Genomic DNA, 15934 nt, shown 5'->3' with positions numbered 1-15934 from the left:
GGGGCCTGAACTCTGGGCCTGGGGGCTGTCCTTCAGCTCTTCAGGTCAAGGCTAGCGCTCACCACTTGAGCCACAGCTCCACTACTGGCTTTTTCTGCTTACGTGGTGCTGAGGAATCGAACCCAGGGCCTCATGCCTGCAAGGCAAACACTCTACCACTGAGCCACCTTCCCAGTCCCTGAATAAACTAATTTGGAATATGAAAACTTGACTAATGTATGTGTTTTAGAGGAAAGAACCACTCACTTATATCAGAAAACACCACTGGCCTACAGAGGCAAGATTGACTAGTGACTTCTGACTATTCTCTGTATCTCTCTCTCTCTTTTTTTTTTTTTTTTTTGTTGGTCCTGGGGCTTGAACTTGGGCCTGGGCACTGTCCCTGCGCTCTTCAGCTCAAGACTAGTGCTCTACCACTTGAGCCACAGCGCCACTTCCAGTTTTCTGGTGATTAATTATAGGTAAGAGTCTCATGGACATTCATACCTGGGCTGGCTTTGAACCGTGATCCTCAGATTTCAGCCTCCTAAGTAGTTAGGATTACAGGCTTGAGCCACTGGCACCCGGCTTCTGTAACTCTTTTCATTATTGTAGAAAGATGGGTACAAATAATCTATATAAGATAGTAAACCCTTGGAGTTGGTCACTATCAAAAGAAGAAGGGCTAGTGTCCTGACCTTTTAAGTGACAATACAGGGTCAGTGGTGACACCTCTCCTGATAGTGACACAAGTCCATTAACTGCCAAGCATGGCTACTCTTACTCTAACAGCATGGACACTGCCCTTTTGTGTAAGATTTGTTGTTTTTTTTGGTTGGTTATGGGGATTGAATTCAGTGCCTGGGAGCAATCCCAGAGCTTTTTTGCTCAAGGCTAGTGCTCTACCACTTTGGTTTTCTGGTAGTTAATTGGAGATAGGAATCTCATGGACTTTCTGGCCAGGTAGATCTCAGCCTTCTGGCTTATGTGAGATCTTTATGAACTTCATTCAGTTTCTGCCTCGATGGCCTCTCCATTTTGTGTTAATCTATATTGTCAATTAATATGCTGCATTTCATCCATATCAAGATAATCAACAAACTTGGCCGATCAAGTCCCAGAATTATGCTCCTGCCTTGGGTAAGTTCTGTATAGATGCCATCTATTCACTAGTAGTATCACAAAATATGGGTACTAACCATGCGTACTATCTTTCAAAGGGGTATGAGTGGTAACTTAGTTTCATTGTGCACACCTTCTTAGCCATTGTTAAAATCCTATATGTATTTACTCCTAATAGAATGTTGACATAACGTGACTGTTTCTAACATCACTGACATACGATTTGTGTTTTGCAGTTAAGTTGTAGAGAGATTTGTTTATTTATATTCAATTTTTGGTCAGCTGTGGGACTTGAATTTAGAGCCTAGGCACTGCCCCTGAGCTCTTTTGCTGAAAGCTAGTGCTCTACCACTTGAGCCACAGGTCCACTTCTGGCTTTCCAGTGGTTAGTTAGAGATAAGAATCTTTTGAACTTTCCTATCCAGATGGCTTTGAACTGCGATCCTCAGATTTCAGCCTCCTGAGTAACTAGGATTACAGGGGTGAGCCACTAGTGCCTGGCTCAGTTTTATTCTTTTAAATGGCTTCATTGTATAGCTTAAGATTTCCCAATATGAACATTTGGACTATGACAAACAGTAAAACATGTTTTTATACATGTTGTCTATAAGGGGGGGGGTGGCCCTAGGGCTTGAATTCAGGGCCTGGACATTATCCCTAAGCTTTTTGCTCAAGGCTGGTATTGTACCACTTGAGCTACTGCTCCCCTTCTGGCTTTTTGGATACTTAATTGGATAGAAGAGTTTCACAGCCATTCCTGCCCGGCCTGGCTTTGTACTGCCATCTTAAGATCTCAGCTTCCTGAGTAGTTAGGATTACAGGTGTGAGCTATTGGTGCTCAGGTCTCTCTCTCTCTCTCTCTCTCTCTCTCTCTCTCTCTCTTTCTCTCTCTCCCTTTGTCCCTCTCTCCATCTCTTTCCCTCCCCTCCCCCTCTCCCTCTATAGGAAGAATAGAAACATAGTTGCCCAAAAAACATACTTTGCATATATAAAAGACAAAGTCAAATTGATTTCTAAAATTCATATTGACTTATTCTCTTATCAGCAACATGAATATTGGCCTCTATCCCTAGGCAGTATTGAAGAGAGTATCTTCAATAAGGGATAATTATGAAGTTTTAACTGAAGAGCTTGATTATGTTTAGTATATTTATTGATAATTTGTTACTGTCCCTTGTTTATGTTCTTTATCCATTTTTTGTAAATGGCATTGGTTTTTATATGTTTCAACAGGACTTGGCCCTGTGTTTGTGTCTTTGGAGGTGGCATGTGGTAAGTTTTTCTTACGCTTTCTTTTGTAATCAGAAGTGTAACATGGTGCTTAAATATGGAATTGGTAGAGAACTTAATTGTCCTACTAAAGAAATGGGCCTTGTGGTTAGAGTTGAAATATCTATAAAGTTGGGGAAAATGGAAAAATGGAATGTATAGGTTATGAACATATCTGTATATAACTGTGATTGAAGTACAAATGAAAAACCATAGTGTAGATTAGAGTCATGTGTTGACTGCTCTTGACTAACAGCTACTTAGGTTACGACCTGGAGCATTACTGAAAAGACCATAGACTCTGTATCTCCAACTACGAAGCAAAAAGCCAGACTTAGAAGCATGACTCAAGTGGTAGAGACCATTCATGAGCAAGCAAGGTGAACAAGCTTGAGGTCAAAGTCTCAGTACTAGGGGTGGTGGGAAATTATAACTTAATGAGTTATTTTAAGACAAATATGCCTACAGCCATTACACATGTGATCAAGAGTTAGAACCTTGACTGGCATCCAGAAACTATTTGAATCTTCCTCCCAGTTATAGTCTTCCTAACCTCTAAAATACTTGTCCTGACCTATCATTAACAGTTTTCTTTTAGCCTTGTGCTTGCTAGTCAAGTACTCTACTACTTGTGCCACAGATTTCAATTTCTGTGTTTTTAACTTGTTTTTTTTCAGATAAGGTCTCTTGACAACTTCTGCCCTGGCTGTCTGGCTTTGAACTCTGGGGTCCTGATTACCCAGTGCGCCACCATGCCCAGCTTGTTTTTGAGACAGGGTCTTGCTATCTTTTTCTTAGGTTGGCCTTGTCTGTAATCTTCCTGTCTCCACTTCCTGAACAGCTGGGATTATAGGCATGAGCCAGATACTTAGCAAGTTGATAGATCTTTTAAATTTCTTCTTTTTTTTTTTTTTTTGTTGGTCATGAGGCTTGAACTCTGGGCCTGGGCGCTGTCCCTCAGCTCTTCAGCTCAAGGCTAGCACTCTACCACTTGAGCCACAGTGCCATTTCTGGTTTTCTGGTGGTTTCTTGAAGATTAGAGTCTGGCTTTGAACCGTAATCCTCAGATCTCAGCCTCCTAAGTAAGGAGGCTGAAATCCTTCTAAGGATTTCAGGGGTGAGCCACCAGACCAGCGCCTGGTTAATCTTTTCAATTTCTTTTAATCTAGGTTTTCCCCCAAATCTTTATATTATTTTTCCCTTGGGAAATACTCAAGGTATGTAAAGTTGATGCAATTGGACCTCAGTCCTTGGAGTTTTCCAAAATTTAGATTTGTATGCTGTAATTACACGTGCTTTTTTTGATGTTTATTTCCCAAGTATTGGTAGTTGGCTCTAGAAGCTTAGAACCAGGTTTCTGTGCGCAGGCAGTACTACTAAGAGATAGTGTGTGCTTCCATTAGGAAGCATAGACTGCCTCTCTCTCCTTTTGTGATGTGAGTTGCCTTGCTATTGAAATCTCAAATGCTATGATTTTTTGAGGTTGCAAAGTGTGAGTTTCTTTCTTTTCTTTTTTTTTGTTTTTTGGGTCTGGGCGGGGTCTGAACTCTGTGCCTGGGTGCTGTCCCTCACCTCTTCAGCTCAAGGCTAGCACTCAACCACTTGAACCACAGTGCCACTTCCGGCTTTTTCTTTTTGCTTATGTGGTGCTGAGGAATCAAACCCAGGGACTCAGGCATGCAAGGCAAGCGCTCTACCACTGAGCCACCTTCCCAGCCCCAAGTGTGAGTTTCTTATCATTTCTTTTTTATTAGAATAGTTTATAAAAAGAAATTATATCTACGTTGCCTGGGAGTATAGTTCATACAAAAAAGGTAGGAGGAAAGCCGGGCGCTGGTAGCTCACGCCTGTAATCCTAGCTACTCAGGAGGCTGAGATCTGAGAATTGCGGTTCAAAGCCAGCCCGGGCAGGAGAGACCATCCACAGAAAACCGGAAGTGGCGCTGTAGCTCAAGTGGTAGAGTGCTAGCCTTGAGCTGAAGAGCTGAGGGACAGTGCCCAGGCCAGAGTTCAAGCCCCATGGCCGACCAAAAAAAAAAAAAAAAAAAAAGAAAAGGCAGGAGGATATCTTAAGTTTACTTGTCAATTTTTAGAGTTCTGGCATCCTCCAACGAACTTATAGGAACATGCTGTTTGTTTGCTTGTTTGCCTTATCTATAATTGATACATGATTTTTGTATATATTTTGGAGTATTATGTGATGTTTTGATCTGTGTATACATTATAGGAAGAAGCGAATTAACTTTTAATAAGATTTAACATAAATTATCTTCTGTCTGTCACTCTCTCCCCCCTCTCCCCCCTCCCCCCCAGGACTCTTAACTCAGTACCGACACTTTTGCTCATTGGCTGGCACTCTTACCACCTGAGTACACCTCCAGCCCCCTGTATTTTTGTTTTTTCAGCCTCATATTTTAAGGCCTGGTTGGCAACCTGTGGTGCTAATTAGGAGCTGGGAAGGAGAGTAGATATCTGAGAAAAACTTAAAGTAGTCATTACGAAAAATGAGAAATGATTAACAAGGAAACAGTGCTGAGGAGCATAGAGGGTCCCGGTGAAGCTGGAAACCATGCATTTTTTAATGTTTTTCTGTGAGATTGTCGACTTTTTTTTTGGTCATGGGGCTTGAACTCGGCCTGTAAGCTGTCTCTGAGCTTTTTTGCTCAAGTACGCTACCACTTTGAGCCACAGCTCAAAGTTTTCTGGTGGTTAATTGAGATGAATCTAATGGAGTTTTCTGTCTGGGATGGTTTTGTACCACAATCCTGAGCTCTCAGCCTCCTGAGTGGCTAGGATTATAGGCATGAGCCACCTGCACCCGGCAATTGTGGGATTTTTGTTTAAGGAATCAGTGTATAGAGGCTGGATATTGGAAAGATAGACAATGGGGACCAAAGGCTCTGTGAGACATTGTAGAGAACAGCTATCCTGAGTTCTCTTGCCTTTGTACCTGTCCCTTATAAATCAATAGGTAACAGGACATATTTTTTTTTGTGTGCCTTGATATTACTCCATAAATATAGAACAGTGAAAAAAGCCAAGTAGTAAGGAGTGTTTATTTTTAAAATTACTTAAAAAATTGTTTACAGAGATGTGGATTTACATAACTTGGCAACAACCTCTTAAAAATGTACAGACTATTTCATTATTGCACTTACTCTTTAATATATAAGGCATTTATTTTACATAAATAAAGGATAATGTATAATATTGTACAACAGATGTGCCAATTAAGTCAACCATACAATGCAATGAGATGTGTGTGGGGATGAAAAGGGAACCCAATCTACTTCAGCCTTCACGGTATTTTCTTGCAACTACGATGTACATGTTATAACACATATTTACTCTCATAGCTTAATGGTGAATGACTGACTAGTTTTTAAAAAAACAAAGAAAATTTTAGTAGGACAATACCATTAGTGTTCAAGTCAAGAAGTGTGGGCATTTATTAGACTAATTAGAAATACTAGTCATGCTTTGAACGCTGAAGACAAATAAATAGCTTTCTATCTCAGTGTCAGACAGTTTAGCTTTTGCTTCTTCCTTTAACTTCCTACTGTTGACTATAGAATCCTTCTGGCAAGATCTAGTAGAAATGGCTGATGACTTTAAGACAGTGTGGTAAGCCAGAGGTACACCCTTGAGTTCTTGAGATGAAGATTAAGGACTATCAGAAGGAACCCTTTCATTGCTCCACATTGCTCTCTCCCTATATAGGACTGTGTGTTTCTTAACAGGCACAGCTTGAAGAGTGGAGGCAAAAAAAAAAAATGTTTTCAGTGTTGATTCCAAGTAGTCTCTTATCATATAGGCAAGAAAGCAGAAACCATAACACTGTCCCCAGAGACTTAGAAAGAAAATCTAGCATGCACCTTGCACTGACTTCTTACACTATTCTAACTGCAATGAAAAGTAGAAGCTAAAGCAGATTTTTCTAGCTAACCCCTGTCCTATGTTTTCCTTTGTATAATCTCTTGAGAATGAGCCAGGTAATGATTCCCATCTGAGGGAGCTGACTCCTGATGGCTGGCGGGATTGCTCAGAAAAATGACAAAGGCAACAGCTTGGGCACCTACATGAGCTCAGTAGTAGGTTGTTTAAAGAAGTTGCCAACATAAAATATTGTCATGCACGCAAGTGTGACAAGTGCAGTCTCCGTCCGTATTCCCAGGACTTGACGGGCTGGACTGCGCTGCCTGAGGATGTGGGTTCAGTACAACCCACTCATCCACCTTGACAGTTTCTCACCCTGTTTTTCCATTTTCCTCCTGGTGACATTTTGGTAAAAGAAGCTGATAGGGGCTTTGGAATTTGAGAAAAGAAAATACAGTACGAGGGCAGAAAAGCCAACTTTGTGACAAGGGATGGCATGTCGAATGGGAATGCTTTGCAGCAGCGCATGGCAGCTGGGGACTTGACACAAGCAGCATGCGGCAGCAATTGTCTTACAGGCTGACACTTTTTGGCAAAACGTTTAGAAGAGTTTACAAAGCAAGAAAACAGCAAGAACTTCAATCACTGTAGGGCGCTGCCATTTAACAGGATCAAATGAAGACCCATTGCTTAGAAATGCTACATTTCATCAGTGTGTTGGGAAATAGGAGGAAACCAACCCAACCAACAAAAATCTCTGGGAGGATTCCTTTAAGTGCCTCAATCTGGACTACGTTTACAAATCCAAGTACACTAAGGTACTTAATTTCTAAAAACTTAAGTTAGTGGCTGGAGTGCATGACATGTAGACATGGGAAACCCAGTGATTTGCTAATTTTGCTTGCTCTTTGTTGATCAGTCTGGAATTGAATCATTTACTCAAGACAAGTTTGAAAACTAGATGCAAGGTGCTTTCAGATAAGGAACTTCTACTCCTGCTAAGCAGCAAAGCCCACAGCTATTTAATACAGTTGATTGAATGGTTATTCTGTAAAACATCCTCCTGACTTAAACTGATAGAAATAGAAAATGATCAATATTTCTTAGATTGAGTTGAACTCTGCATCTATACATTATACTCATTAAAAAATACTTTCTGAATTTTGCTTTTTTATTTTTGGGATAATTCCTGAGCTCAGCCTAATAATTAGGACATAATTAATTTTATCTTAAAGTCTTATTTTCTTTTCAGGGTAACATATATAGACCTACAGCTCTCTTCTTCCATTGAATATGCCTAAAAGCACTGTGTCATTTAGTTACAAAATTATATAAAACTAGATAAGTCTTTTAACTGTGACATTCTGTCACCCCTCCAGTTCCTGCTCACCAAGTACTGTATATTGGGAGAGGTGCCAAGAGGGATATGAAGGTGTGTAGCTAGGTGTTTCAGATGAAGAAGTGCAAAGTCACCTCTTGTGTCCCTGCTGCAAATATAAGGGGCTGGCACTGGAGCAAACTGACCACCATCTGAGATGTCCAGGTGGAGGTCCTCAGAGTTCAGCCTCATTGCTGCCAGGACACAATAGGTTAGGCTTCAGGTGTACGTACAAGTGAAGATTATTACAGTCCTCTTTACCATTGTCTGTTGTTTCAAGAACCTATCACTTGAAGTCATTCTGATTTGTTAGAAGACAAGAACTGAGGAAAGGAGATGCTCAGTGAAATTCATGAAGAGTTCCTGTGCTTCCTAATTACTAATTGCACAGGCCCTTCTGGAACAGACTTCATGATATTCCAGGCATCGAAGTGCATGAGCCCAACGAGGGGTTTCCCGTTAATAGCAAGGATTTCATCTCCAGCTTCAATTGTTCCCGCTCTCTCAGCTGCACCACCTGTGAGATCAAATACAAAATAAGGGCATGGCTCCTACATAGAATAAATCCAAGAAAACTGGAAATCTAAATGAGAAGTACAGATTGCATAAACAGACGTATAAAAACAAGTTGGGCTACACAAAAATACTCCACTGTGTCCCTGTAGTTACACAACAAATACCAACCACCCAGGGGAAGATACTTGCAATATATGAACAAAGAGTTAATTTGCAGACTAAAAGAATAACATTAGGTTGAAGATGTGACTTCAGGGGTAGAGTGCTTGCCTAACACGCTTGAGACTGAGTTCAAATCCTAGTAAGCACCCCTTCCTTGCCCTAAAAGCCAGTATTTCTGGTCCAAGGATTAAACCAGAGGTTGAAAACAACAAAAAGCTCTGAAATTCAAACCAAAGTGCCTCAAAACCCTAAACGTTTCAAGTTTCATATTAGGAGGCTCAGGCTATACTGCTGTATTGTTTTCTGTTTATAGTAAAAGACACAGGAAAATGAAGAGACACCTGTAGGCATTAGTGAGTTGGAGTTACAAGGTAAGAAAATGATGTCATTGGACGTCTTTCTAAATGCATTCGATTCACTCCCTTCAAGAAGATCGAATGTACAATGTACAGGCTTAGGACTGGTGGTCGTGGCTTGTTTTGGTTGCCACTCAGAGCTTTAAACAGAGCTATTTCCACCCCACCTTCCCGGCAGAGCAAGCTCCAAGCCCTTCCGTCATGTAATGTCTACTTGCAGTTGTCACAACGTCAGGAGGCTGCAGCCCCTTCTGCGCGCGCATGGCACTCCTGGCCTCCACTGCATGTTCTGCTTCTTACTGGGGCTTCATTTCCACTTTTGATTGTAAAAATGTTTTAAAATTCTTCAGTTAAGGCAGCAAAAGACATGATTCATTCTTCACATGTTATGGCTGGCTACAACTGAGAACTGAACTGGAATTGAATGGGACAGGTTCAGGGCAAAGGACCAACACGGATGGTTTGGGAGGAGCTAGGTGGGACTCTTAAAGGTAGTCTTGGTGACAGAATTTATTTTTTTGGGGGGTCCGGTCGTGGGGCCTGAACTCTGGGCCTGGGCCTGGGCGCTGTCCCTCAGCTCTTCAGCTCAAGGCTAGCACTCTACCACTTGAGCCACAGCACCACTTCCAGCTTTTTAAAAATATTTTCTGCTTATGTGGTACTGAGGAATCGAACCCAGGGCCTCAAGCATGCAAGGCAAGCACTCTACCACTGAGCCACCTTCCCAGCCCGGTGACAGAATTTAAGAGTAGTTCTACTAAGTCCAGCAACTTAGACCAGAACCCCTGACTTCAGCAGAACTAGGAGTAGCCTTGGATTTCTGCCTTGTCTTTCCTGCCTCTGTACTTCCAATTTGTGCATCGCTTCTTCCCTCACGTGGCTCAGAGTATAGAGGTTTCTAAGAAGATGGTAGAAGTCCAAGAGCTGGATTTTTCTTTTTAAACAGCACAGTGGCACTACATTAAAGAGAAATTTTCTCATGTTCTATTTGCCAGGAGTGTACTGTCTTTGGAATTTCTGTGTAATTACAAAAATACTTTTTTTTCTTTTCCCCGTACTGGACTTGGACCCAGGGCCTCATGCTTGCTGGGCTTGTTTGGCTGGCACTCTGCCACTCAGGCCTCCAGCCTAACTTTTTGTTGGTTAATTGGAAATGGACTCTTGCAGACTTTCTGCCCAGGCTTGCTTCATGATCCTCTAGGTCTCAGTCTCCTGAGAAGCTGATTGTTTTTAAAAACAAAATCATTGGCCAGGTGCTGGTGGTTCAGATGGCTCACGCCTGTGATCCTAGCTACTCAGGAGGCTGAGATCTGAAGATCATAGTTCTCCCATAAACTACTAAAAAAAGCTGGGAAGTGGTACTGTGGCTTAAATGATAGAGCACTTGCTTTGGGCAAAAGAAACTCAGGGATGGCCCCCAAGCCCAAAGTTCAAGCCCCTGGACTAGCACAAAAAGAAAACCTGTGTGTGTGTGTATGCATGTGCACATGCCTGGGCACTGTCCCTGAGCTTTCTACCCTTGTAATGCTCTACCACACAAGCCACAGTTCCATTTCTGTTTTTTTGTTTGTTTGTTTGTTTTTGTTTTTGAGTTTATTGGAAATAGTCTCACAGACTTTCCTTCCCTGGTCTGGCCTTGAACTGAAATTCTCAGATCTCAGCCTACTGAGTAGCTAGGATTAACAGGTGTGGGCCACTGGCACCTAGCTAAGAACTGACTTCTTTTTTGTTGGTCATGGGGCTTGAACTCTGGACTTGGGCACTGTCCCTCAGCTCTTCAGCTTAAGGTGAGTACTCTACCACTTGAGCCAAAACACCACTTCTGGTTTTCTGGTGGTTATTGGAGTTTTACAGATTTTACTGCCCAGACTGACTTTGAACCATGATCCTCAGGTCTCAGCCTCCTGAGTAGCTAGGATAACAGGCATGAGCTACCAGCAGCTGGCTTTAAATTTTTTAAAAAAATGTTCTTGATGAGACTAGACTCAAAAGTATACAAAATTGCTACCTGACTCTTTTTTTTCTTTCTTTTTTTTTTTGTCATTTGTGGGGCCTGAACTTTGGGCCTGGGTGCTGTCCCTCAGCTCTTCAGCTCAAGGCTAGTGCTCTACCACTTGAGCCACAGTACCACTTCCAGCTTTTTCCTCTTATGTGGTACTGAGGAATTGAACCCAGGGCCTCATGCACGCAAGGTAAGCGCTCTACCACTGAGCCACCTTCCCAGCCCTGCTACCTGACTCTTAATGACTAGTACTCTACCAACTGAGCCAAGCCTCCAACCCCAGACTGTTTATTTCTGTAGCTTTATATGGATTTCTGATCTATTTGTAAGTATAATTATGTGTTGATATTGTATCATTAATTAAAATTGTTTCATTAATACAGCTTAGGAATTTGAAGTGAATTTGAAAACTGCCCAAGATGGTAAAAAGAAATATTTCCCCATCTCAGTGATATCTTACCATTTACTTACTGTCTAGTATTTTAGGTCTGTGAGCGATTGGCTGGTATTATGTTCCTGACAGCTTGGTACCTGCTAAATGCCTCCATCCTAGACAGTGTGGGGCTTTTACCTCAGTTCCCTATGCTTGCTAGGAAGGTACTCTACCACCCGAGCCATGCCCTGTAACACACACACTCTCTTTTTAACTCCTTATTTTTCAGATAGGGTTGCTGACACTTTGCTTGGGCTGGCCTTGGCCTGTGATCCTCCTGACTGCCTCCCATAGCTAGGATGTATCATGACCACAATGCGGGTGGTTTTTTTTTTCTTTTTTTTTCTTTTTTCTTGGCACTGGGGCTTGAACTTGGGGCCTTCAGTTTGCTTGCACAGCTGGCACTGTGCCACTCAAGCCACATCTTCAACCTTTTTTTTTCTGCTGTTTATTTCGGAGATGGAGTCCCACAGACTTTTTTCTGCCTGCGCTGGCCTTGGGCTATGTGATAAGTGCAAAACACTGCAGGTCTGACATGGAATAAACTTTGATGTCATGAAGCATTAAAAGCACTTTAGAATTTTAAAAAGCTTGATTTCCAAACAGAAAACATCGATGTTTCGTGGCGGTACAAGTGGATAGAAGACAGGTAGTAGGAAGCTGACTGAATTTATGGGGACTTTACCTTTGTACACCCTTTTAATGACCAGCGGCCCATCTCCAGACACAGATGATTTTCCTCCATCCAGACTCAATCCCAGCCCAGCGGCTGTCTTCAGCATCTCCACACACACAGCGTCGTGAGCAGCTCCGCTTCTCCCTTTTGTCAAGATGGAAATGACAAGGCTGCTAGCACATGGCTCACCTGTCCCAGGTCCCCCAGAGGCAGTATCTCCAGCCCTCACAGAGTGCTTGCGGCCTGAAGTGTTTACTGTGGCCTTTGAGGCCAGCATGACCGTTGGTCTCCCAGGGTGGAGCCGCCTGCCTGGCAGTGTTCCAGCTGCCTGGGCACCCTCTGCACTCCATGCGCTTCTGCAGGCGTGGAGGTAAGGAGAACGTGGCTAGGCCCAGACGGAAATCCTCAGGAGACAGGCAACCCTTGTCAAGCCCTCTAGCAACACATATCCCAGGGAGGATGAAAGTCACAGCAGGAAATCAAATCCAATTTCCTGCCAACCCTGGCTGCCGTGGCAACTGTGCTACCATCTGTTACTGAAATCCATGGCACCAGAGTGCCCAGCTTCACAGTTGTCCCGGAAGCTCCCTGGAACTGGTGCCCTGCCTTCCTTACCCTGTGCCCCAAGTGCTTCTGGGAGAGGGGAAAACCCAGCCTTAGCGCCTGGCTGCCCTCATGGGGAGAAGCGTTGCCATGGTGATGCCTGCTCCATGGCAAGGAACAAACTGTGCTTGTTTGGAGAGCCCAGGCTGGAATCTGTAGGAATGGTAAATTTGCCAAGTGCTAGCCAAGCTGAGGATGTGGGGAGTGGTATGGGAAGGTAAACTTAGTTGCTCGGGAGGTAGTGGAAGGATAAAGGAATTAACACTGCTTCCTTCATTTGTTCATTAGGTTGAGGGCGGAGCCAATGTTCCTGCCTCAGATTATAAAGGCCAGGCCTTTACCTTGGTTTAAAGAAAGCCAGCCCACGTGGTCTGAAGGGCATTTCCTAATGCTGAGGGTGGCAGGATTGTTCAGTAGGTGACTTGCTTAAAGGATGCCTGGCACAGCGCTCTTAATGCTGGCTCCCACATGGCATTCAGGGACATTCCTGTTCTGTTTCTGGTTGAATTGAGCAGGGGAATTCTTTGGGCAGGAGGATTTTAAAAAGCCTCTGGCTGGGCACTGGTGACTCACACCTGTAATCCTAGCTACTCAGAAGGCTGAGATCTGAGGATTGCCTGGGCAATTAAGTCCGTGAGACTCTGACCTCCAATTAACCACCAGAAAACTGGAAGTGGTGCTGTGGCTCAAGTGGTACAGCGCTAGCCTTGAGCTGAAGAGCTGAGGGACAGTGCCCAGGCCCAGAGTTCAAGCCCCATGACCACCACCAACAAAAAGCCTGTTCCCATCTTCCGTGTCAGACACAAGTCAGATGTGATGACGCGTAGGGGAAGGAATAAGTTCAGAGCTCCCCGAGTCCCTAAAGAAAAGAAATAGGTGAAAACGAAGCTACCATGGTACTTAGGGATATGAGGGGCCACAGAACCACTTTATGATCACAGATGTCGGAGGACAGACAGCCTTCTGTTTGTTTCTGGTCCGTGTGGGGCTTGAACTAGGCTTGGGCACTGTCCGTTCGCTCTTCAGCTCAAGGTGAGCACTCCACCACTTGAGCTGCAGTGCCACTTCCGGTTTTCTAATGGTTTATTGGAGATGAGTCTCATGGACTTTTCTGCCCGAGCTTTGAACTGAGATCTTCAGATCTCAGCCTCCTGAGGAGGCTTATAGGCGTGAGCCACCAGCACCAAGCTCAGACAGCCTTCTGTATCTGACTTCAAGAAGCTAGAGGCTCTGTTAGCTGATGGGATCCACGCTAAGTAGTTCCTTTGCCAGGCATACTTCCCACAGTTCCATTAAAAGATACGCCAAGGAGCTGAAGTGGTGTTTGGACCGGGGAATGTGACAGTGTGGTGATTTAAAGTAGGAAATGACCTTGCAGAGCTGAAGGGTGGCACTCAGCAGCTGCAGTGTGGGCCACCATGGAAGCACCCTCCCTCCCTCCCTCCCTCCCTCCCTCCCTCCCTCCCTCCCTCCCTGCCCAGCCTGAACTTGTGTAGTCTGGAGTCCCTGACAGGATGTCCACAGACTTGTGTGGAACTAGTGTGCTGTGTGTAGAGGCTGGCTCGGAGTGGAACTTTGTGGAAACTTTCATGGGAAATGTGATTCTTAACCCCTTGTCAATGGATGAAGGCTGCAGTCTGATTAAAAACACAAACACCTTGGCTCTCCATTCCTTATGTCTCCAAAAACAGGAGAGATGACCACCCTTAGGCTCCCAAGGACAAGCCTCATTCTCCTTCATCGTGGAGCCTTCTATCACAAGAGCTCCTTGTGTTACTGGGCAGCCAGGAAGTCTCAGCAAGAGGCTACAACTGTGAAAGGCGCTTCCTTCTTAGCCCTCATTTGAAATCTTCAACAGTGGCTTTACTAGGATTAAAAAAAAAATGCTTGCTTTGTGTTTTTTCAAGAAACCTCTTTAAAAAACCCACTAGATTTCCTTTTTTTAAATTTATTTTCTGATTCAAGAATTAAGCCATTATTTTACGTCCACGTGGGATGGATTCTGCCAGCTAAGCATCCTTACCATTTCCAGGATCCAGCATGGTATGCTTTCCGGGCAGCGTGCCCTTCCCATTGGCCAGAGGCAGCTCCTGCTTGGGGGTGGGCCTGGGCTGCTCATTCCCCTTCCTGATGACCATGAGTGCACATTTGTGCAGCTGGGCCTCATGCAGAGCCTTTAAGACATCTTCCTGGGCTAAACCAGCCAGCCAGGAGCCATTGATGGAGAGAAGGTAATCACCTCGGTTCACGGTCCCTTCCTGAGAAGCTGCCCCCTGAGAAAACACCCTGTGGACCTGAGACAGAGCAAGGAAAAGGGAACAAAAGCCAAATCCCCTTAGGACCTTTGTGATATCAGAGTAACTAACTCTGTAGTAAAGACTTCCTCATGGAACCTTTTCTAAATCACACAAGTACTTAATTTAGTGTGTATGTGTGTAGAATCTAAATGTCAACACTAGTATCTGCTTCTGTTTTTACTCAACACTTTTTTGTTTGTTGCTGACTCACTGAAAGTCTCCCAGAGTTTTCTACTCAAGCTATCTCTGAACTGTGATTCTCCAGATCTCAGTCTCCTGAGTAGATGAGATGAGAGGCCAGGGCCACTGGTGCCCAGCTTATTATTATTTTTTTTATTCAGCTTTTTGTTAGTATGTAATACATACCTGGCAACCACTGGGCACAAGGACTACAAGACAATGGAACCAGGCTAGTCCAGTGGGTGTGGTGCAGCAATGGTCTCTGTAGCTTTGAGTGATGCACAGTTTATGTTACTGTTCTTGAGGAGGAAGTAATTTTATAAGCAAATAGGAATTTGCTCCGTTGAGTCTCACGGTTTTTTTTTTCCCAGTGGTTATATAAGATTTAGGCAAATTATAAGGATGTAGATAACTGTATTATGCATTGGCCTCTGGCCTACACATCAGCTAGGCGTTGTCAATGAAAAAAGGGAATGTTGGAGCAGGGAACAGAAGTCAGTGGTCTCTAAATGCTCTAATTGCAGTTTGTGTCCTGGTGGAAGTCTGTGGATGTTTTAAGGAGTGATTTCCAGAGAGCCTCAGGACAGTCACTCACCATGATTAGTTTCGGCTCCACCTCTGTCCCTCCTGCCACACTGAATCCCAGTCCTGAGCCTTCTTTTTTATTCAAGACTACAAAGAAAATATCTTCTTTGTCCTGAAGAAGAGAAATAGAACAACAAGAAAAAAAATGAAGTTTCTTATGCTGGGAGTGAGAAGAGCTGACTTAAATCCTCTCCTAGGTGCTTGATCAGGAGCACGGGATTGTCAGCTGTCACAGAAGTGTGGGAGGAGTCTCTGGCTCAGGTCTGCAAGGTGAACAGGAACAGGGACAGCATCAAGGACCTGTTAAAAATCCCTAAGCCTCCCAAGATCTATTTGTGGCAGCGGATTCCATCTTCCCTCAGCTGACCAGAGCACATTATTTTACAGGAGAATTCTTTCTCCTGTAGTTCTGTATGTCTTCTGTTGAGTGAAGTCAGTTTCATTAGCCATACTGCTTTATACACCCCACTTCTCTTGGGCAGGTGATTCATCAAGTATGA

General features: G+C 43.7%; 1 protein-coding gene across 8 annotated transcripts in view; it reads right to left on the bottom strand.

The window, feature by feature from the left end:
* Positions 1-5410: 5410 nt before the first annotated feature.
* Positions 5411-15934, bottom strand: part of Pdzd2 (PDZ domain containing 2) — a 362844-nt gene continuing 352320 nt past the window's right edge. For all 8 annotated transcript variants that reach the window (XM_070040968.1, XM_070040972.1, XM_070040973.1 and 5 more), the window contains 4 exons: positions 15445-15546; positions 14396-14666; positions 11779-11913; positions 5411-8141 (listed from right to left, as the gene is read on the bottom strand). In XM_070040968.1, coding sequence (XP_069897069.1) covers positions 7975-8141; positions 11779-11913; positions 14396-14666; positions 15445-15546 — 675 coding nt within the window. In that variant the 3' untranslated portion in view covers positions 5411-7974. The remainder of the gene's footprint in view (positions 8142-11778; positions 11914-14395; positions 14667-15444; positions 15547-15934) is intronic.

This window comes from Dipodomys merriami, unplaced genomic scaffold (genome assembly GCF_024711535.1).
Source record: "Dipodomys merriami isolate MVZ:Mamm:240054 unplaced genomic scaffold, mDipMer1.0.p SCAF_30, whole genome shotgun sequence".
Lineage (NCBI taxonomy): Eukaryota > Metazoa > Chordata > Mammalia > Rodentia > Heteromyidae > Dipodomys > Dipodomys merriami.
Note: the sequence above shows the minus strand (reverse complement) of the source record. Positions and strands in the feature narration are given on the sequence as shown.